Source organism: Citrus clementina, unplaced genomic scaffold (assembly GCF_000493195.1).
Source record: "Citrus clementina cultivar Clemenules unplaced genomic scaffold, Citrus_clementina_v1.0 scaffold_3, whole genome shotgun sequence".
In the NCBI taxonomy this organism is placed as follows: Eukaryota; Viridiplantae; Streptophyta; class Magnoliopsida; order Sapindales; family Rutaceae; genus Citrus; species Citrus x clementina.
In genome coordinates, this window is record NW_006262339.1 from 215915 (window position 1) to 237361 (window position 21447).

The following is a 21447-nucleotide window of genomic DNA, read 5'->3' on the forward strand; positions in this document are numbered from 1 at the left end:
ATGGCATATAATTGTTTATCGTCTTTTAATATTTTAATATAAATAATATCATATTTATTTTTATAAATAAAAATTTTAAATACTGATATTTGGGATTTATGTCATAAATAAATCAAAATGTATAAAAGGGAGTAAGTTTTATCATTTGGAAAATAGATATATTTAATAGAGACATTTAAAAAAATTATTTTTCATTCGATTATTATTATTTTTTTTTTAACATTCAGAAATAAAACTCTCGCTTTTAATTATCTAATGAGTAAGATGAATGCATTACAAACTGTGTAAAGGTGTATCACCAGCTAGAGTTGAGACCCATAAAGAAAATCAATTGCATACATACATAAGCAACAATGTAGGGTGATGGGGGTTCAGAACGGGACTAATGATGTCTCGCCAATTGAAGTTATTAAAGGTCCATACCTCGATCGCTACATCGATATACATGTGTATATCGATCGAGCAAAAGACGAGATATGGTAAACATAATGTCAAATACGACATTGGAAAACGTATTAACTAAATTAAAGTGTGTGTGTGTGTTTCTTTTTCTTTTTTTTTTTAAATTTTAAAATTTTCCCTGGCCAATGCGTTCCTAAATCCTAATGGGCGGTTCTCAAATCTCAAGGGAAAAGAAGCAACAAAAACGAAAAGAAGAAAGAAGAAAGGGCATGGTTGCAGTTTGGTGAGCACAGTGTTGGAGAGGAGAGGCAGCAGCTAGGTAGAGGACCACGTGCCCTTTGAAATGGAAGCTCACAATATTGGACCCCCATTGATTAAGATAGCACAGTTGACACCACACCCTCTACCGTCCAGTTGGCTTTGGCGCCTATCCTATCGTTTGTTTTATGTTATATATGGGAGTTGGGACTTGGGAGTGTCGGTTTCTCCATTCAGGATATTGGATTTGGAGCTTTGTTGTTATAAAGTTAATTTGTATGAATTGAGTTGTGATGGGCAAAATTGAAGGGAATAAATAAACTACCCCCCACCCGACGGTACCCTCATCTTCAATCTCGACAAAATATTGATAATTGACTCTTCTTTTCAATGCAATTAACATTTGTTTAATTGCAACTTCATTTTTTTCCTCTGTGCGTGATTGATATGATGCCTCCTTGACTTTGTAAGTAGGGAAATTGGGGCTTTACTTTTAATTACCTAGTTGCATTTCTTAATTAACCAAATTAAGCCAAGACCACATTTTGGATGTGGGGCTCAATGCAGAAACGTGTCTGTCATCACATCATTAGACCTTTCATTGATTTCCTGCAAACTCTATCTTTTGTCTTAAGCAAAGCGACAAGGAAGAGACAGGGACAGGGAGATCATTTTTTTGTCTGGGCCGTTTCACATCAAATATCTGGGCTTGCAATGAGCTTCGAGTTTTGGATCCAATCTAGACCCCATGATAATTGGGCCGTTTCACATCTAAGGCCTGTAAATTCGACTTAAAACAAAACCTCGACAGTCACTTTCCGCTCGCGGTGTTTAAGAATTAAGGCTTTGAGTTTTATGCTATATTAATATGGAGAGAGATGCTTGGTTTCTAGGGTTTTATTTATTTACAATATAAGCAAGTGAAGTGAAGAGAAGAGAAGAAAACAAGCAAATGGATTCGTTTACATCTTCTGCGAGTGGAGCAGGATCGTCTCAGTTCTCAAATGAGGAGTTCATGGACAAGTTGAAGCTCCAGCTTGCTCAGGCTTATGCCCAGGAGTTTCTCGAGGTATTCAATCTCTTTCATCAGTTTCCGTCGTTACTCTTCATTTCTGTTTTTTTTTTTTTCCTCTTTACCCTTTAATCTTCCTTAGACATTCATTCTTTTCTCTGCTTTGTGCTTTTTTTAATTTCGTTCTTTTTGCAAATTTGTGTTCGCGCGTTCGAAACTAAATTGATCTTTAGATTTTCTTTTTAAGGAAAAAAAAAAAAGGCCCATCTTTTCGTTACTTTTTTGGCTGTAAATTGCTTTAGGTTATCAAAATTGCTTGAATAAACTGCCCTCTATATACATTATTGATTTTTAGTTGTAGTTGGAGGGTGTTTTGGGAACTTGTTCTTGAGAGTTTCTCCAGTCACTTTTCTCTTGCATTCTACCTTATTTGCATGTTTTATACAAAGGGTCTAAACATAAGTCCTCTTACAAGTTATGCCGAGGTGTCTTTCGTGATTTCGGTGGGATCAGCAATTCTTTCTTGAGTATCTGCGTGTATATGCTTAGAAACATTGGCTAATTTGAGTCATAGTTTTACCTCATACATCTGATAATGCGGCCACTCAACTTCTGACTTATCTTTACCTAATCATCACTTTGGATTTCGAAAATTTCCTAGGTCATAGTGAGGAATTTTGAATCTGGTGCTAATATGTATGTATTCCCATAAGCAATATTTAGTATTGCTTTGTCTGCTGAGCTGAGTTTTTAGTTTTTGCCCCTCTATCTTATTTGTTCTGACTTCAGTTATGAAAAATTGTCCACTGTTTGTTGGTTGGGTCTTGTTTTTGGATGAATCATTTCTTCCTTCATTGGACTTATGGTTTAAGTGGTTATTTGCTTATCAGACTGTAACAGGCAAGTGCTTTGAGAAGTGCATCACAAAACCAGGTTCAAGTCTGAGTGGCAGTGAGAGTAGTTGCGTCTCTCGGTGTGTGGATCGCTATATTGAGGCCACTGGCATCATTGGCAGAGCGCTCTTTAGTGCACAGCGCTGATCTTTCAGATTGCACCATTTATGCAGAAAAGAATGTGCAATTTGCCAAATCTTGGATCAACAATTATATTTGGTCTTTACTCTTCCATTTCTCGCAATCATCAAGTATTTTCTTTGCCTTGAATCTTACTATATGTACCGCAATTTCTTTATGCAAACTTGAAATATCTTAGCATCTTATCTGTTAATGCTAGAATTAGTACTTATTAGTATTTGATTATTTGTTCCTGTAGCAATGCATAGTTTTGATGCTGTGATAAGGACCTTTGCTTATGGGATTTAAATTTTGTTCCATTAGAATTTTAAAAAGATGTAACATAAGAGTAAAGTCAAATTACAAAATTGTAACTTGAATTGATGTACAGAGCCGGCTAATATTTCCTTGAACTCCTTTCCTTCTCCTTTTCTGTCACCTTGTATTTAGCCATTATGATGCACTTTGCCAATTTATGAGACGGCACTTCCTCTTCAAATGGCACAATGGACCCAAAATGTATAACATAGGTTCCTATTTACGGCTGCTCTATGCCAGCAGCGGCCTCCACCTTTGCCCTTTTTCTTGCACCTTTGCCCTTTTTCTTGCCTGATAGCACCCAAATCAAACTCAGGTACTCGATGAATTTGTGGGAAAGACTGACACCGCAGGCTGTAAGAATGAAATTGCCGATACAGATACAGTAATCACCAGTGGTCGGTGAATGGTGAAGTCAAAAGCCGTCAGATCTGTATTATCCTCTTACTCCACTCCCACCACAATGTATGTTATGCAATGTGCATGTAAACATATATTAAACAGAAGTCACCACTGATCACCAGCTGGAACCTTTGACTTCCATCAGGAAATTACAATTTTAATGGTCATTGGGCATGGTTGCTTGCAACTACCACCAAGCTTCTATTATCCAACCTTGCATCTACTGTTAAAAATGTTCCCCCTAACTATATTCAGCCCATCCCTGGCCGTCTAAATCTCACTGAGGTTCAGATATCAGATGGTACAATTCACCTTATCGATCTGGAGGGTCTTTACGGTCCTCTAGATTGGCCAGGCATGCCAAGATGTTGGCTTCTTTCAGGTGAAGAACTATGGGATCCTGGAGGCAGTAATCAATAACATGTTGAGAAATCGCCAGAGAAAGAGAGGTTGAACAGTTGCTCTGATGACCCTTCGAGGCCCTTATAAGACCGTCCACTAGTTTTAATGTCAAGACTGAAAAGGTGTCCAACTGGAGAGATTTCCAGAGACTGCTTCATGCCTTCATTGCTATCCACTTCAACATTACATGCTAAATATCCAGTCATATATTTTAATCCGTTGTTTTTGAGACTTAGGTAGTGTTTATTTTTTTGTCTAAAATTTAAATGGGTCTGAATTTTTCTAAAGTCTGAATGAGTCTGAATACGAAAATCTGAATGACATATTTGTTTTTCTTTTTTAAATATTTGAATATAAGTGACATCTTGTTTGTTTTTACAATAAAAAAATCTTAAACTTAGTTATTTGACATTTATGTCCTTATAAATTAAAATAAAAAAATAAGATTAGATTTTATAGTTTAGGAAATAAGTTATTTTACAGAGATATTTTTTGAATATATATTTACTTGTCATTCAGACTTTTTTCCATTCAAATAAAAGTCACAAAAGTTTATTTTTTTCTATTCAGATATAAATATCTTAAAATTAAACATAAGTTTTAAAAAATAAATAAAAATATTTAAAAATATATATAAAATATATAAAATTTCAAATTTCAAACATTTAACAAACAACTTCTTAGACGCTTGACAGAGAGGCCGTGGGTGACTACTGTACAAGTGTAAAGATGTTTAGTGCTGAGGGTAGTTGAGGTGAGTCCATAACAGAAAGCCCTGGGCTTCAAAGTGATTATATTATATTTATAGAAAAGGAGGCATTAGGCAAATTTGGGCGACACATGGCTTTAAACTTGTATGTATCCACCCTGCCCTCAGCCCGAGGTGACTTCTGGATTGCCAACACAGGACACACTGATCCTAATTTATTAAATGATATGATTGATTGATGTCCTTAGAAATGGCAACTGGCTTGCTGTCAGTTCTATTCCTATTTCCTAATACCTTCATTGTCAACATCGGCGATCAAATGCAGGTCAATTTCATTCCCGCCAAATAATTGAAACATCTCATTTGTTGGCAGAGACGGTAATTAATCAAATTTTGTAACTCGGATGTATCCGTATCACTCAGGTTCTTAGCAATGATCGATACAGGAGTTAGAGTGTGCTCTATCGAGCTGGGGTGGACTGTGACAAGGAGGCATGTCTGTTTCAACGTTCTATTGTCCATCACCTGATGCTGTTTTAGCTCCTTTCCTTCAAAGGATTTGATTGACCGACATCACCCGGCCGTCTATTCAAATTTTGGAACAGGGAGCTTGCAGCTGAATTCTGCTTGGACTTGTTCAAAGCTTCAACTGCCTGATCTTGTCTTGTCATTATACATGTAGTTGGACATCTAATTTCATAACCTCTAAATAATTTATCGTATTTTGTCTGTTATCAAACAGTTTTCTGTGCATTTCCATTTCTATATCTACTTCTAGTTTGGAACTATTATTTCAGATTATTGATATTTAGCTGTTGAACTTGTAAAAAGTAAATTGGTTCATCACCAGTAACAAGTAAAAGTATGCGTTTTCCAGGCTCTCAAAATAGGACAACAGCTTGTGAAAGGGAAGTTGTCTTTAGAAATATTTTGCCACTCTAACGCTGACGCAAAAATAATGTTTGCTTTTTGGTTTTGTGATTTATTCATGCACATTCCCAACGGAGAAACCGTTTTCATAAAGGTGAGATTTCGGTATGATTAACCAACTTAAAATCCTATTCTTCATTTCAATTGATAATATATGGGTTGATCGTTGACTAGTTATGAATTTGAATGAATGAATTAGTGGATGCTCCAGCCTCCTCCACGGTTGGTTTGATGAGCACTGATACTGAAAAATAGCTATGGAGCTAGAATTACCGTTCAACGGGGAAGTGATAGCGATTGGAAACCCCCGAAGCTAGCCTTGCAATGAAAAGCTTGTTTCAGTTTGATTTGTTCACAATGAACACAAATGCAGGAGGATAGGACTTGGGAGAGCACAAGAAGAGAATTTGAAAGCTTGGCAAAAGCGGCAGTATTTTACAAAGATAAGTGAAATTTAGTTTGGGAACCTTGTAGTTAAATAAAATCTTGTGTCTGTTCCAGCTTAATTCAGATCTAATGGCATTCACCAAGAGAACACTGAGTCACTGCAATCTTCTCCATAAATTGAACTGGCTAAAGGGTTTAGAACCATGAAAACATATCTTCTGACAGAATATAGCCATTGCAGATTGACAGTTCAATTATCCGTCTACAACTAATACAATCTATATATTAAAAACAGACATGCAGTGCAGCTCACCTATACAATTCACCTACTCATATTCAACTCTTTCTACACTCCCGCTCAATCTGAATAGTCACATGACTGATGTTGTATTCTCTCTTAATATAGTCTACAACATTTTCTAATACCATGTCAGCATCAGCTTCAGGCTTGATTTTGACATGGCAGGCCAATAACACTTTCCCAACTGTTATAGCCCAAATGTGCAGTTCATGGATGGCAACAACCTCTTCCATCTCACAAAGCCCCTTCTCAAGCCTCGTGGCATCAACCTCTCTAGGTGTGCTCTCCATCAGAATCTCTAAAATGTTTCGCAACATCCTGAATGTTGTGCCCAACACAATAGCAGAGAAAGCTAGGGTGCATATCAAATCAATAATCTTCCACTCAGGCTTATACCATATGATTGCCCCGCCAATCATCACCCCAACACTTTGAATGGAATCCCCAAGTACATGTAGATAAGCCCCCTGCACGTTGATGTTCCGTTGTTTCTTCTGTTTCGGACCATCCTTCGGTTTATGTTCTTCTGAACAAGTGCTTAGCAAAGGCTCAGTGCGATCTGTTTCATGGGAATGAAGATGCTCATCTCTGTGTTTGAAGTCACCCCCATGATGATGCTGATGATGTTTAGCATCATGCCCATGACTGTGATCGTGTCCATGGTTGTGACCATGACCGTGATCATGACCCAGAAAGAATGCCATGGCGATATTAACAGCTAAACCAATTGCAGAAACGACAAACATAAGAAATCCTTGAACTTGGCCATTTTCATGAATAAGTCTAACAATAGCTTCGTACACAAGGATTCCAGCGAGAAGCCATATCAACTGAATGGAAACAAGGGCACCAAGTATCTCAATCCTGAAGAAACCATAAGACTGACGTGGAGTCGCCTCCCACCCCGAAGCCCATATAGAGAACAACGATATTGCAAATGCTGCAACATCCGACAAGAGATGAGCTGCATCGGTCAATACAGCAAGGCTGTTGGCCTTCATACCTCCAACAACTTCTACACCCATAAAGATTATACAGAGCACAACTACAATCAAAAGCTTCAGCATGGATGCTGAACGCTCCTCTGCATCTTTCGAACTGGTTTTAGAATCCGAAAATCCACAAGGTGCTTCTCCACAAAACTTGCTCCCCACTAGGCTTGTCTGTACAGCCGCCACATCACCACATACGTCAATTACATGCGAGTGTTCAGAGTTTTGCACTTCCATCTGAAAAATCAACATCATGAAGAGTGGAAAAAAGAGTCAGATGCCAATGCAAGCATATTTTGATGTCCTCATTCAGTGCAACACAATGACCAATCATGATTGTGGCTTCAGAGAAAGGAAAATTCCAGAAGTTAGATAAATAAATTTGTTCTTCACATGAGTTCAAATACCAATGAGAAGGTCATATTCTCATCATCCGTGTGTTCTTAAACCAACCATCCTTGCTTCGAAGACCAAAAATTTGTCCATAGATGACTACTAGTCAAATCTTTGTTTCTGAAACCCCAATTTCTTCCTTTCCCCCGCCACAAAGATAAAAAGGTGGAATCGACTAGCAAAGCTAAATCCATAAGCAGCTGTTTGGAAATCTCTGGAACAGAGAAGAAGAGGGAGTCTTTTGGTACAGGCAAAGTAAGTCAATAAATCTATCCACGCACATGCAAAGCTAAAGAAATTCAAGCTTTCAGAAATCGGATAGATACACACATGATGATCAGAAATCAGATTTCCTCGTGAACATTTCTTTTAAAAACAAATAATAGATGATTAAACAAAGAAATTAACAAGCACACAGAAAGGATGGCAACATGAAGATCGGACGTGTAATCAGCCATTAATTCAAAGAAATCAAGATCATACAAGTGACGTGAGAATGAAGAATCAATCAAAACACCTGTCCAGAAAGATCAACGCATAACATGTAGCACTACATATCCATCCATCCATCCATCCATCCATCAAAATATGACAAATTTATTTGCTCCTTGTGTTCAGGAGGAGGGAACTGCACTGGCCAAATACTATAAATTAACATATTAAAGAACAAAAAACAAAAAGAACAGACACACAAACATACCATTGGATTGATGGTTGTCGGTTGAAGTAGAAGATTACTAGCACACACACTCTCTGTCTCTCTCTCCCTCCCCCCACCTGAGAGGCTGCTGATACGTGTCTTGTTTTTTTCAGTTTATACTACTAACACAAATCAAATATTTTGTTTCTTTCCCCTGTTTTTCTAATTTATAGGGAGTTACAGTTACTTACGGCTGTGTAAATAGTTCTCCAGTATGCGTATGAATAAATAAATACATAGACAACAATTTCATTTTTCTGCTTTACTAATTAACGAAATTTGTTTGCTAGCCAATTAAGACTTTTACACTTTTGCTATTTTGTCCTAACTATGCCAGGAATCTAACCCACGATTTGATTTCTGTCCACCACACACTAATAAAAGTAGAAATATAATTTATACAACTATATATATATATATATATATATTATTTCTTTCAATTAGTTAGTAAAAGTAGAAATAAAAAGGAACACACACCACTATTAACTGGCAATTTTGATTTTTATGGTAAGATATTAATTTATGGAGTGAAAAATTACTAAAATTATAAAAAATTACTATTAAATTTTAATGGCATCAAAATCTTGTAATTAAACTCATACATTGCATGGTTGATTTATAAATACACTGCTCTACACTGTACCGAAACAATGTAAAGTTTAAGCTAAGCATAGCGGCTAGCCGGCTAGTGCTAAGGGTGGGTGCACGTGTAAAACAAGCGGAAAGGTGGATTGCCAGCTCATTGTTGTAGTTTATAATATAAATTTCGAATGAATTTGATTGTCCATTCCTAAAAAATAAGGGAGGCTTACAGCAACAGTATCACAGGTGGGATTGAGTACTGTTACTGTAAGAGATGTAAATTACACTCGACCTAACTTAGCGCCAGCCCAAAAATAATTATCTAATGTTGCGATGACAGTCGATGATAATGATAAGATCAGAGATTAGTGGGAAGGATTGTGGTGCTGACACCTTGGCAAATCTCCTGTCCTGAGAAATGCTCTGATTAATGCTCTTTTTGTCACTTTTCGCATATGTTCAAATCAATATCACTCAGAAACTCCACTGTGTGCACGTGACTGCCTAATCTTTTGGCTTTTGATTTAACTTTCAAACCAAACGGGGTGGTCATTCACAACAGCACTGATGTAAGAAATTGACCTATAAAATAAAATTGGCTAACAGGAAGGAATTGTGGCCTGGCAATCAACTCTTTGTTGTAAAATTCCCAATGAAGTGAAACTAAATTATAACCCAAACATACAAAAATTGGTCGTACATCATGAACTTTGAAGCGACTGCTAAACCCACAACTATAGCAAAATCAAGGCAACAATGAAATAATCAAAGTTCCTTCTTTTTGGTCCCAAGAACTGGAGGGTCAATATCAATACCCATGTTAGCCGCAGTACCTGCTATAATTCTCATTGCTGATTCAATAGAAGTGCAATTCAAATCTGGAAGCTTTTCCGTGGCAATGGCCCGCAATTGTTCAATGGTGATCTTCCCCACTTTCTGTTGCTTTGGATCTTTTGAACCCTTCTCCACCCCTATTATCAATCAGTTCAGTGCAATTAAAAGCACAATCTTTTACTCATGATATTTATTAAATGGCAGAATACACTGTAGACTGATCACTTAACCATTTACAGTTACAGCATTTTGCTATTCAACAGTAACCAATTCCGCCAAACAAACTGATTGTTTGCAATTACAACCAAAAAGACCAAGTTGCTTAAGCATGACCCCATAGATATCCATTAAAAATGCAACATGATTGAATGGATAAGTTGAAAACACCTTAACCTTGTTCAGAACTCAATATAGCTTTTATTCGAGAGATATACATTCAAAGCTTCAATATTCCATCCTTCTATGAATTTCACAGCCATTATCCCATTATGAATCTTGTCTTTCTCATACAAACATAGATGACAATGACCCACAATATGGCATCATCTAATAGATAAAATGCATTCATCGTACTACAAGATTTAATAACAAAACAACGGATCAAAAGAGATCAAGGATGAGGATTGTATATGGGAATTAGTATTGAGATTGCAGCAAAATGTATCAAGGTCATTAATAAGGGAGTGTTTCTTGCAATGAAACTTTAATTTTTGAGAAGTAAAAACTGATAAGCATTATGGATCCAAAAGTCCTGCTCATACTGTGAGCAGTTATGAAAAGGACGCACATAATTACTAGCTGTGGACCTCTTTCGGGCAGGCCGTGATAAAATAATCAGTGGAGTGGAGTGAATGCTACCTATTGCAGAGCAAAAGATAATGGATCTATTTCAATAACTAACTCATACTTCTAAAAGAATGAGGTTTCTGGTTAATTTCCATGTTGAACGAGAAGTTTTGATGTTCAGCCATGTTCTTGTCGGGAAAAAGAAAAATTAAATGAAGTCTTTGAGATTATACTGGGTCTTTCAGTTTATCCTTTTATGTTTATAGTGTTCATTATTCATAGCCAAGAAAAAGGGGACCGAAAAACAAGCAAAGTAAAAACAACACAAAGATAAAGTATCTGCTTGGCACTAGCCTATCATAAGGAGAACACTACGGTTATGGCCATGTAAACACAAATTTCACTCCTCAACAAGAAGGTCGACTTCTTGTCTTTAGGCCTTTCTCAGTACAATGAAATCTCACCCCTGTTACTGGAATCAACATTACCCCAACCCAAAATATGCAGAAATACGTACAAAGTTAATCCAAAAATAATATGCGGGATTCAAGATAAGGGAAACATATTTCAACTTGCTGCAGATTTGGTGTTACAAAAACAACTCTTCTGGTTTTTACTCATTTCAGCCAAAAGAGATTGCTTAAACAGTAGGCATCTTTTCAGCTACCGTTTAATAAATGTAATCAAGTAAACTTCAATTACAAGATGTAGCGACAGAACATAATTCAGATATGAGAAAATTTCAAAGGCCTACTTAAAATACAGAATTGAAAAGTCAATGCATTACAACAATGTGTCACCTTACCTTTGTTAAGCCAAGCACATACATTTTGGTTTTCCAAGAATCTCAACAAAGTTTCAAGGAATCACAGTGGCACCACAGTTGATTCAATTAGGATCAACTACTCAATTCTCAAAAATTATAATATAATATATGTAATAGGGTTAATTATAATTGAAAGCATACCAGCAGCCTTAAGGAGCAAAACTGACGCGGGCGGCGTCTTAAGAATAAAAGTGAAGCTCCTATCCTGAAAGAAAGAAAGAAAGAAAGAAGGAAAGAGAGAAAAATAAATAGACAAATAAAAAAGAGGGTCAATGAATTAACTGAAAAGAAAATGAAGAACAAATGGATTTGGAAGCACTAACATCGTAAACAGTAATTTCGACTGGAATAACGTAACCGGCTTTATCAGCAGTTCTAGCATTATAATCCTTACAAAAAGCCATGATATTTACACCCTTAGCACCAAGGGCTGGCCCCACGGGCGGCGCAGGTGTGGCCTTTCCTGCCTCTAGAGCCAGCTTTATCAAACCCACCACTGCTCCGCGCCCGCCAATGAACACATATTAAAATTAAAAATTAAAAGAATTAAGCAAATGTAAAAGCAAATAAGAACCGAACAAAAAATGAAAGGGCATGGTCGTAAATAAATAGAGGTACCTTTCTTGGCTTTGGCTTTGCCACCGAGTTTAGGAGGAGCCATGGCAATGACAGTGAGAAATCTTGGAGTTGAAGAGAGGAGTGGGGATGGTTTAACTTTATTGTCGTAAAATGGGAGGGAGACATTAGAGTTTGAGGATAAGTTGACGGCTGAAGGAAATAAAGAGCACGAAAGCTGCTGATTAGTATTTTGAAGACTCGTTGAAGTGGATAGAGAGGAAGCCATTGAACCTCGAATCCACTGAATCTGAGTAACCAAACAACAGCAAACTAAGAAGAAGAAAATGTTTCGGATAAGTTCGTTGGGACTTAAAACCACATCTCCGGCCGCTCTCTCTCAACTCTTGCCCACCATCTCTATGGACCCCCCACATCTATTTCTAATGTACCCACAACTACAATTATCAATTTTCAAAACGAAAATCTCGCCAATTTCGACACCCCGTTTTTTATATTTTTAAATTACTAGCCGACACCCCTTTAAATTCCCGATCTATCCCCCAGTGAACCTCCCCGTTGCTTCCCCTTTTTCTTTTTGACCTTGGATTAGTGAAATCTTTCTGGCCCAAATTTTTTAGTATTTTGATTTGTGCACTGGATTCTTTCTTCTTTCTACCATGGTTCAAGAAATTTTCTTAAAAAATCTACTATTTTATGTACTCGCTCTTTCTTTTGCCATTTTAAATGAAAAATTAAAATTATATATATAAAAAAAAGAGAAATGGAGAGACTCATTGTCTAATACTTGGGTTTAGAAATTGAAACAAAAGCCGAGACAGTTACCGACTATTGATAATGAGAGTAATATATAAATATTGAAGAATTGTTTTTTATGATTACGAACACAATCCAGTCTGACAAATTATATGATTTTTGCCTTATGCTCATTAATTTTTATTAAGAAGTTTATCACCTATAGAAATTATTTGTGTGAAGACTTAAGCCAATAAGATTGTAAAATAATTGTAGGAGCAAGAAATAATAAAAAAATTAATAGACTCATAAATTAATAATGTTTATTTAAAAAGAAAGGTACTTTTGGCATTAAGTTTAGTATAATTGAAACCTTGAAGGGGATGTTTTAAAAGAATTTATGAGGGATGACAATAGTCCAATTCTAATAAAAGAAAATATCAGTTTTATTTTATTTTATTTTAATAATTACCATTTATTATTATTTTTTTAATATTGAAAAATCACAAGTTCACTCTGCCAGAAAACGAGTTTCTAATAAAAGAAGAAACTCAGATTGAATATTTTATCTGTAGTATCACAAAGCCTACATATTTTGGCCTTTTTTTTCTTTTTCAAGAAGAATAAGATTAATTTTTTTATTGAAAATTCCAATCAGTACGACTGATTGAAGTAAGTTTTATAATTACAGAAAGAAATTAGTTACCGTGATCAACGGAATTAACAAGACAGGGAGTAGCCACAATCTAACCATTATAAATTAGTTCTTCTTTGCTGTGGCAGATGGTTGTTACCCAATTCTTGCCGAGCATAATTCATTTTGGAGTTGTATTTTAATAATGCCAAAACCAACCAACCAACCTAACAGCTGGATTTCGACTGATTGACTTGATTTTTGACAAAGTTTGGTTAAATGATTAATTAATTAGATTTAATCACTACTCGACTCAAAGATATGAAAGCTTGAAGGAAGTTTAGTTTATTTGTTCATTCCATACATTGTTTTGATCGAGTGCAATTGCCATTCATCCTATACATTGTCACTATAAGATTCAAATTTGATAGCACGAATGGCTACTGGGCTCCTCACAAAATGCTCACCATCCGTCCATGTCAGGCTGCCGAATCTGTACTCTGCATCTGGGACTGGATGCACTTTATGATTTGAGAAGAAGGTCACTCTGAAGGAAAGAATTTTGATGGTCATATTGAAACTTAGAACTTCAGGTTCAACTGTCATATTTACGCCATACGGAGCCTCCACTAGAGCTTCATAAGCTGAGTTAATTTGTCCCACATTTGTAACCTTTCTTGTAACTGTAACTGTCTCATTGTTATGTAGATTTGGGATAGTGATAGATGGGAGGTTAAGGTCCAGAGCGAGATGGTTGTTTTTCAAGCAGTTGATTTTGGACTTGGTCAATCTGCTGATTGATGCATCGTTGTGACCCATGAAGCAGAGGAACTGGATATAGTCCTCTACTGTAATGTCATAAACAAGCCCTGGATTCATTGCCTTGTTAGGATTAACATGCCCGCCCCCTATGTCAAATGGGTCTGCTTCCTTGCGAGTAGAGCCTTCCTCAAATATGTTCATTCCGTCTGTTCCGGTTTGAGAAGCTGCAGTCAAATGTCCCCAATTTTGGTTGGTTACATGATTATGGCGTTACTACTCATCAATCATGCTCTTCTTCTTTCTTGCCATACAAGAAAATAACCAAAAAGGGGAAAAAACAGGAAAAAAAAAAAAAAAACAACCAACCAACCGGTTGTAACCAGAGCTGATCTTATGGCTGCTGGGGACCAGTCTCGATGTAAAGATTTTATGAGTGCTGCTATTCCTGCTACATGGGGGCAAGACATTGAAGTTCCTGATAGCAGTGCATACCCTTGGATGTCCTTTGAGCCAATGGGTGGATATGCGGCTAAGATATCCACACCCGGTGCAACTATGTCAGGCTACCATCCTCAATCAGACAATGGGTTTGTAAGGTAATAATTTTGATATTATACACATACACGTACAAAGAATAGAATAAACAAGGAAGAGGTAAGAAACTTTACAACTTGGAAGTCACGTTATGCTATCCAAGTGCTAATAAAATTTGTATGCTTTTGCTTGTGTTACATGTATAATGTTGGTTTCACATTATAACTGAGAATTTAGCTTATTGCCCCGTACCTTCAATACAGCTGGGGACATTGAATTAGGTCCTCTGGATGAGAAGGATGCAACTCTTGGAGATACCAAATCCCCAATAACAGTCTCGGGAGAACTCAGCTTTGCAATCGGAGACCTACGCATGAAATCAAATAAACACAATAAATTGTATTCAGTTTAGAAACACATAATGTTTCTGTCCTCACCATCCTCCAATCTGTTTGCCACTACCTTGCTCTTCTAATATAGGAGAGAATTTGTGTCCCTACTTCATAATTTACTTTAATACAGGGAATCAAATTGCAAGAGTCAAGCCCGTCGGTATGAAACTGCGCATATATGAGTCCAACCCCTCCTGCTTGCGTCACAGAAATTGCGGCAGACTGTATGTCCTGTGTGTCTGGTCTTGAAAAGCATAGAATGATTTTTCCTGCAGCTAATGTCGCATTAAGACTTCCCTGCCGGCAATCGTTGCTGAAAGGTTGTAGTGATTGAATAGTAAATATATCACACGGAATGTTGGAGAGATAAATTGAAAAGTAAAAAGACAGAAAGAAATGTCTCTCTCACATAGAATCAGGGTCAAAAGCTATGCGTTCAGAGTATGTGAGGCCAGTAAATCCATGACTAACTTTTCCAATATCAACCGATTGTCCCTGAAAGAAACAAAATGATCACAAGAAATCTTTGAACATTGCATTTTTTATTTTTTTATTTTTGGCCTGATATGAGTGAAGAACTATTTACTATACCCAGAGAACTTGGTGATTTCCAAGTGTTATGGCCGTGGGGAAGGCCCTGTCAATTGTGGTTGCTCCAACAGTGATTATCCAAGGTGCTGTGTTCACAATTGTTTGAGCAACAGGGCCATCGTTTCCTGCTGAAGAAACTACAGTGATCCCCTTGGCAATTGCATGGAAGGAACCTATTGCAATTGAATCACGTTGATCAATATAGGAAAACAGTGGTATCTCATTGCCAATAGACACAGATAGGACATCCACTCCATCGTGTATTGCTTTATCAAATGCTTTTAGTACATCAGCATCAGTGCATCCAATATCCCAGCAAGCCTTGTAAATTGCCAAGTGGGCTAAAGGTGCTCCTCCTCTGGCTAATCCAGCAGCAAGCCCTCTATAGTTTGCTTTTTCAACGAAATAACCAGCTGCTGTGGATGCTGTATGAGTGCCGTGTCCAACTGCATCCCTTGGAGAAAAATACTCATCAGTGTTAGTGGATGCATTGATCATATCCATGATCCCTTTTATGAACCACCGAGCACCAATTAACTTTCTGTTGCAATTGGAAGAGTTGAACTTCTCTCCCTTTTGGCATATTCCTTTCCAATGTGGTGGAACTGGAGCTTGACCCATGCCTTTATCACTGAAACTTTCAGACTCTGGCCAAACTCCTGCATAGATTTAAAAATTTCTTCTCAGGTTAATAACGTTTTCCAGATGTTAATTATTCCTTAATCCTCAGGATGATGTCTCTACGTATTACCTGTATCAATGATACCAATGATGGTACCTTCACCCATGTTGCTCTCTGTTGATAGATTTTTTGAAGACTGATAATAGTGGAGCCCCATGAATTCCCAGCTTCTGGTTGTATGAAGCTTAAGAATTCCATTGGGAATTACTTGAACAACGCCAGGAAGTTCTGCAATTTAAATTTCGAATATTTTTAAGACGCTGAAAAGCTATGAGACGACAACACGGGCTTTCAGGCAAGTTATCTCACCTGCTATCTTTTCTGCCTGAGTTTTTGTTAGCCTTGCAGCAAACCCTGAAAACCCATGTTTATAGCTGTATAGAATTGAATGCTTTGCTGCTTCTTTGCTGTGTCAAAAATAACGCAATTAATGTTGTGATTATTACTTATTGAAAATTTAACTGACCATTTTGAGTTAATAGACTTAAGTATGTATGTCGATTTAAAGCCATACCTTCCAAGCACGGTTGATAGAAATCTGTGGTGAGACTTTGTGATGGCTACTGGATCTTCATACTTCTTCTCTCCCATATACACAATGTGCACCTATAACATTTTTTTGCCAAGTAATCATACCAAGAGAAAAAAAAGGAGGGGAAAAAAAGAGAAGAGAGAAAGCAAAAAAGAAAAGTCAAAATGTTAGAATCTGGATGTTGAAGTTACATTTACTTACATTACTTGTTGCACCAACCAATGTTAAGGAAATCTGAAGATGGTGTTGGAGCAGAATGACGACAAGAATTCTCAGCAACTGAGTTTTTCTTGCCTCCATTCTGTTTCTTGATACAATATATATCAATCAGCAAATCACATGGAAACGTGCGGAGGATTTTGTGCTAGACAGAGTTTCAATTGTTCAATGAAAAATGGGAATGTTCATAAGTGAGCTCTTCTATTAGATCTTCACGTAATTGAGGAAAGGAGAACATTTTCCTTTTAGTCTACTTTTGCTCTTTATGCTTTACCATCTTTTATTATTTTTTCTTCTAGGACTTTATGCTTAATGGATTAAAAGCAACTGAGAATTTATGTGCTTGTGGAAGTTGCTGTTACCCGAAAGATGCTCCAGAGAGCTCTCCCAATTACCGCAATGTGGGAGTGGGGCACAATTTTGTGTAGAAAGATATGCTGAAAGCTGAAATCCAGATAAATTACTTTATCTACTTTTCCCAGCTTTTGTTCAACTCAACTTGTACAGTAGACCGCATTTGCTTGAGTTGTATCTGTCAAGCATCATAGTGGCTAATTATTACATTTGCAAGGTGCATGATCTAAAAACTTTTGAACAAAATAAAATTGACCAGGGCAGTCGGCACCAAGCTCTGTCTCTTCATCACTGATCACTGTGTGGTTTTTCTTGATATGTTTGTTAATTATTATATACACAAATAGATTTGAGTTGTGTCCTAGTCTTGCACTTAATATTCGAGATTGGTGATGGATGATGATGATGTTGCACTGTATTGATAAGAATGACCCTTGAACCACTTTCATTGTAGCACCTTTAAATTAAAGTCCGCCCGTGAGATTCCAAGCCCTCAAGTTCTGCTTGTGCCTTCTGCTTTTATCTTTTTCCTTCATTGTTAGCACTCAGCAGTGGGACTGATGTTTTCCTTTCTTCTTTTTATTTATTTAAAAATAAATAAAAATAAAAAATAAGGCAAGATGGTTCGATGAAAACGCGTCATGTAAATGTAACAAACTCATGATGCTGAGAAAAAGCTGCAAGGGATGATCACAGCGTTGATACTGCAGTTGGTGGATACTTCTGCAAAGCAGGTGCCAGCAATTGACGTCGGGAAAATCTAACGATGGCAAAGTAGCTGGGCCTGAGAAAACTTGAGTCGAGCTAGCATGTCTTTTGTTGGGTTGGTCTTAGCCTGATTTGGGTTGGAATTTTTTTTGGATTAGGGCAAAAAGCCTGAGTTTGTTTTTTTTTTTTCATCATGTTTTATAAATTTATAGTTTATAAAATTTTATTTTATTTTTGTTAGGTTAGACTTTAGAAGTTGGGATTACACGATTCAAACTTTAAATATATATTCAAAAGTGTATTTTAATTTTTTAATCATTTCTTAGGTTTTTGGGTGAAAATATGCTCGGCTTGAAACACCCAATCTCAGGCAGGGCTAGGTTTTTCTGACATCCCTAGGACAATCAAAACAATTACAAATTAATTTGAATTAGGTTAAGTCTGGTTCGATATTAAAATTGGGTAACTGTAACTTAAAAGCTACAATATTAATACGTTTAATAAACTTGAATTGATTTGATCATACACTTGTTTGATGAAATACTTGTAATATGTTTGTTATTTTTCTTAAAAATTTTATTTAAAATCATATTTACTATACAATATCAACTTTTATTTTATAATTTTAATTTTTTTTCTATACAAGTGTAACTTAAAAGATACAACACTTTAATACCAAATGCAAGCACAAGATGTTAATCCATTTTATTTATGGTTGCTCAATACAACTGAAGAACTCTAACTATTATACATGCTTGTTCAGGAACATTTTTCTATGAATACTTTATTTAAATTGTGTTAAATTTATTTGGAAGAATTTGGGATCCTGCTAACTTACATCATTTGTAACTTTCAACAAACTCAAATGTAATAACCAAAGACCAATTGCTCTTGATTTGCTAAATGTGTAGAAGAAGAAGAAGAAGTATAACAATAATAACATACTACTAATGATGATGCGCTAGCACAAGCACCTCTGTTCTAGCTCTACTGGTTTAAGATTTTATCAGGAGCCCATAGCCTTGACTCGTCTTGTATATATTTACATGCATTGCAATGGTTGCTCATGTGTGGCTCTGAACGAAGACAACATTTTATTTTTATTTTTATAGCCTCTTGGGTTGTTTGTTGACACCCTGTTAAGGGTGGCAAAAAGGCCTGGGTCTAAATATGTGTCCAAAAATTGTAAAACCTACATATGTTGGGCCTGGATAAAGACTTAGCAAAAAAACCCTGACTTGGCCTGGGCTTTTTTAATTTATGAATAAAAAATAAATTTAATTTAAATAAAAAACTCAAAATATTAAATTAGTTTAATTTTTTATATTTCTATTTGTTATTTGATTAGGTTGTATTAATGTATTGGACTATTATTTTATTATATATTAGATAATTATCTTCAATTTGGACGGACTTTTGAAGGGCATGGACTTTATTTGAATGATGTGTGCTTGAGTCTGGGCTTTGAAAAGCCGGCCCAAGCCCACAAATTGTCATCCCTACACCATGTCACCACTAAATGATGATATTGTCCCCCCACCTCTTAAAATACCCCATTCCTGTCTATTTTAAAATTTTGATTCTTGCTTTAAAGCTATTGTATCACTCCCCTTTTTTTTTTTTTTTCAAAGGATTACTATTTTTTCCAAAACCTATTTTTCTAAAATTTATGCCTTTGTGTTAACGAAAAAAAACAAAGATTAACCCCTAATTAATGTAGGATATTATATAAAACACCTCAAATGATATATCATTTAGGATACAGTCTTAGTATTATAACTTTCTAAACATGTCATTACATTTGTTTTTTTTTTTTTCCTAAATGGGTGGGTTTATATTAACTTATATTTTTTACAAATTTTTTAAAGTCTTTGATATCTTTTGCAATATAATAATATATATTGAAAGGCAACTCAACATTTAATAATGTTCATTCATTTACCATTGAATTACATCAAATTAATGATTTCAAATTTGTTTCATATTTTTAATCAAAATAGTTTAACAATTAATGGGCTAATTATTAGAGTCGTTTTTTAACTTCCCTAGTTCAGTAGATAAGCAATGATGTGCCTGCAAAATTAGAATATAAGTATGCATCTAAAATGATTTTGCATGTGATGTATCATTCATTTATTAGTATTATGAAATGAAAGTCAACTATTACTAAATACGCAATCGTAACTTATTGTATATTAACTTTGTAAACATATCATTACTCTTATTAAATTTTAGTGTAAGAAGAGATTCTGACCTTCCAAAGTGTCTAAACTGTACGGTATCCTTGAGATATATTAATCGGACCCATAAAAAGATTATCCTAATTCTTGACTATGTTCAGAATATATAAATTATTGTTTTCCAAACAGATTTTGATTGTCTACAAACATGCCCTTGTATTAAGCAAAATTCAAGGCATTAATTGATGGTTACTGAATAAAAGCAAAAAAAATAATTAGATTTTCTTATGATATAATGTTAGGTTGAGTGATTTTGAAGCTTTATTTGATTGACCACCCCATTTATATTTAAGAAGTTATTTGGTTAAAAAAATTAATTTAAATTTAATCATACCATACCTTCAGGAAACAAAAGGGAAAAAATATGTTAACATTCCTATTAATCATCTAAAAATTGGTGCAAATTTCTTTTTATGGGATACTTTCTATTTTCCGAGTGGAACATAGTCAATATCAAAGAGTCTGTCAATTTGACAGTATCATTACTTTCTATGTGCGTTAAGAAACATGGTCGAACGTCAAAGAATTATCCAGGTGAATATTTAATTAAGGACTTGATCGAATACAAACAAACACAAATAAAAGCACAATGCATCGAGCCCCTAAATTTTTGAGCAAGATATTGGACAAAGTTTAAGATTTAATATGATTATAGTCATTCCGGCCAGATAAATAATCCAATTAAATAAGATACTTGTTGGCCTCGTTATTATTCCTTCACAATCACAAGCACAGGAAGCTACAGCGACTGGGGGAGCTGCCACAAACCACAATCGAAATTGTCGAAATGCCAACGGCATCTCCAATTTTCTTCTCAATAATAATTGCCAACTCACAGCAGATGGCTTCTTATCGCAGCAATGAGAATTTTACTTGGATGAACCAAATTTGTGGCCATATGGCTTTCTCTAGTAGGTTCTGTTGTTGCAGGAGCAGTAGAAAGATCAATTTTGATCCGTTGAAGCCATCGAATTCACAAAATCTAAATAAAGAAATATTAAAACCTCACAATCTCTCCACTGTTTTCTTACAAAAACACACCACCTGAATTATTTATGAGTTGAGACGGTTGACAAGTTCAGCCGCTATTTGATTAATACCAGGCAACTCACCCTTATATAACATCAATAAATCATATGAAACAATTATAATATCTAAATAAAATTATGATATAAGGAAAAATAAAACTTAGATCACCAAGTTTGTCCAAACGTGTTGCAAATCCCTCTTAACTTCAATCT

General features: G+C 35.8%; 4 protein-coding genes and 1 pseudogene across 7 annotated transcripts; 2 read left to right on the plus strand and 3 right to left on the minus strand.

The window, feature by feature from the left end:
* Window positions 1–1549: 1549 nt before the first annotated feature.
* LOC18047348 (mitochondrial import inner membrane translocase subunit Tim13) lies at window positions 1550–2989 on the plus strand. The gene is made up of 2 exons (XM_006439118.2): window positions 1550–1729; window positions 2563–2989. Exons 1-2 carry the CDS (start codon window positions 1613–1615, stop codon window positions 2710–2712), a joined length of 267 nt encoding a protein of 88 aa, XP_006439181.1. The 5' UTR covers window positions 1550–1612; the 3' UTR covers window positions 2713–2989.
* A 551-nt stretch (window positions 2990–3540) lies between these two features.
* On the plus strand, window positions 3541–5173 carry LOC112100167 (annotated as a pseudogene).
* A 747-nt stretch (window positions 5174–5920) lies between these two features.
* Window positions 5921–8559, minus strand: LOC18047349 (metal tolerance protein A2). 4 transcript variants are annotated; one of them, XM_006439119.2, is made up of 3 exons: window positions 8220–8559; window positions 8037–8147; window positions 5921–7363 (listed from the first exon to the last, which is right to left on the minus strand). In XM_006439119.2, the coding sequence occupies exons 2-3, from the start codon at window positions 8061–8063 to the stop codon at window positions 6170–6172; spliced, it is 1221 nt and encodes a 406-aa protein (XP_006439182.1). In that variant the 5' UTR covers window positions 8064–8147; window positions 8220–8559; the 3' UTR covers window positions 5921–6169. The 4 variants fall into 4 exon arrangements, with proteins under 4 accessions (XP_006439182.1, XP_024045373.1, XP_024045374.1 ...); XM_024189605.1 differs by lacking the exon at window positions 8037–8147; XM_024189606.1 differs by lacking the exons at window positions 8037–8147; window positions 8220–8559 and adding an exon at window positions 8003–8030.
* Window positions 8560–8979: 420 nt separating this feature from the next.
* Window positions 8980–12201, minus strand: LOC18047350 (50S ribosomal protein L11, chloroplastic). Its single transcript, XM_006439121.2, has 4 exons — window positions 11866–12201; window positions 11571–11743; window positions 11389–11452; window positions 8980–9772 (listed from the first exon to the last, which is right to left on the minus strand). The coding sequence occupies exons 1-4, from the start codon at window positions 12089–12091 to the stop codon at window positions 9567–9569; spliced, it is 669 nt and encodes a 222-aa protein (XP_006439184.1). The 5' UTR covers window positions 12092–12201; the 3' UTR covers window positions 8980–9566.
* A 1335-nt stretch (window positions 12202–13536) lies between these two features.
* LOC18047351 (subtilisin-like protease SBT3.9) lies at window positions 13537–17190 on the minus strand. Its single transcript, XM_006439123.2, has 10 exons — window positions 16887–17190; window positions 16668–16759; window positions 16463–16560; window positions 16223–16381; window positions 15472–16130; window positions 15290–15375; window positions 14951–15193; window positions 14741–14855; window positions 14325–14517; window positions 13537–14178 (listed from the first exon to the last, which is right to left on the minus strand). The coding sequence occupies exons 1-10, from the start codon at window positions 16983–16985 to the stop codon at window positions 13589–13591; spliced, it is 2334 nt and encodes a 777-aa protein (XP_006439186.1). The 5' UTR covers window positions 16986–17190; the 3' UTR covers window positions 13537–13588.
* Between the last annotated feature and the right edge of the window lie 4257 nt (window positions 17191–21447).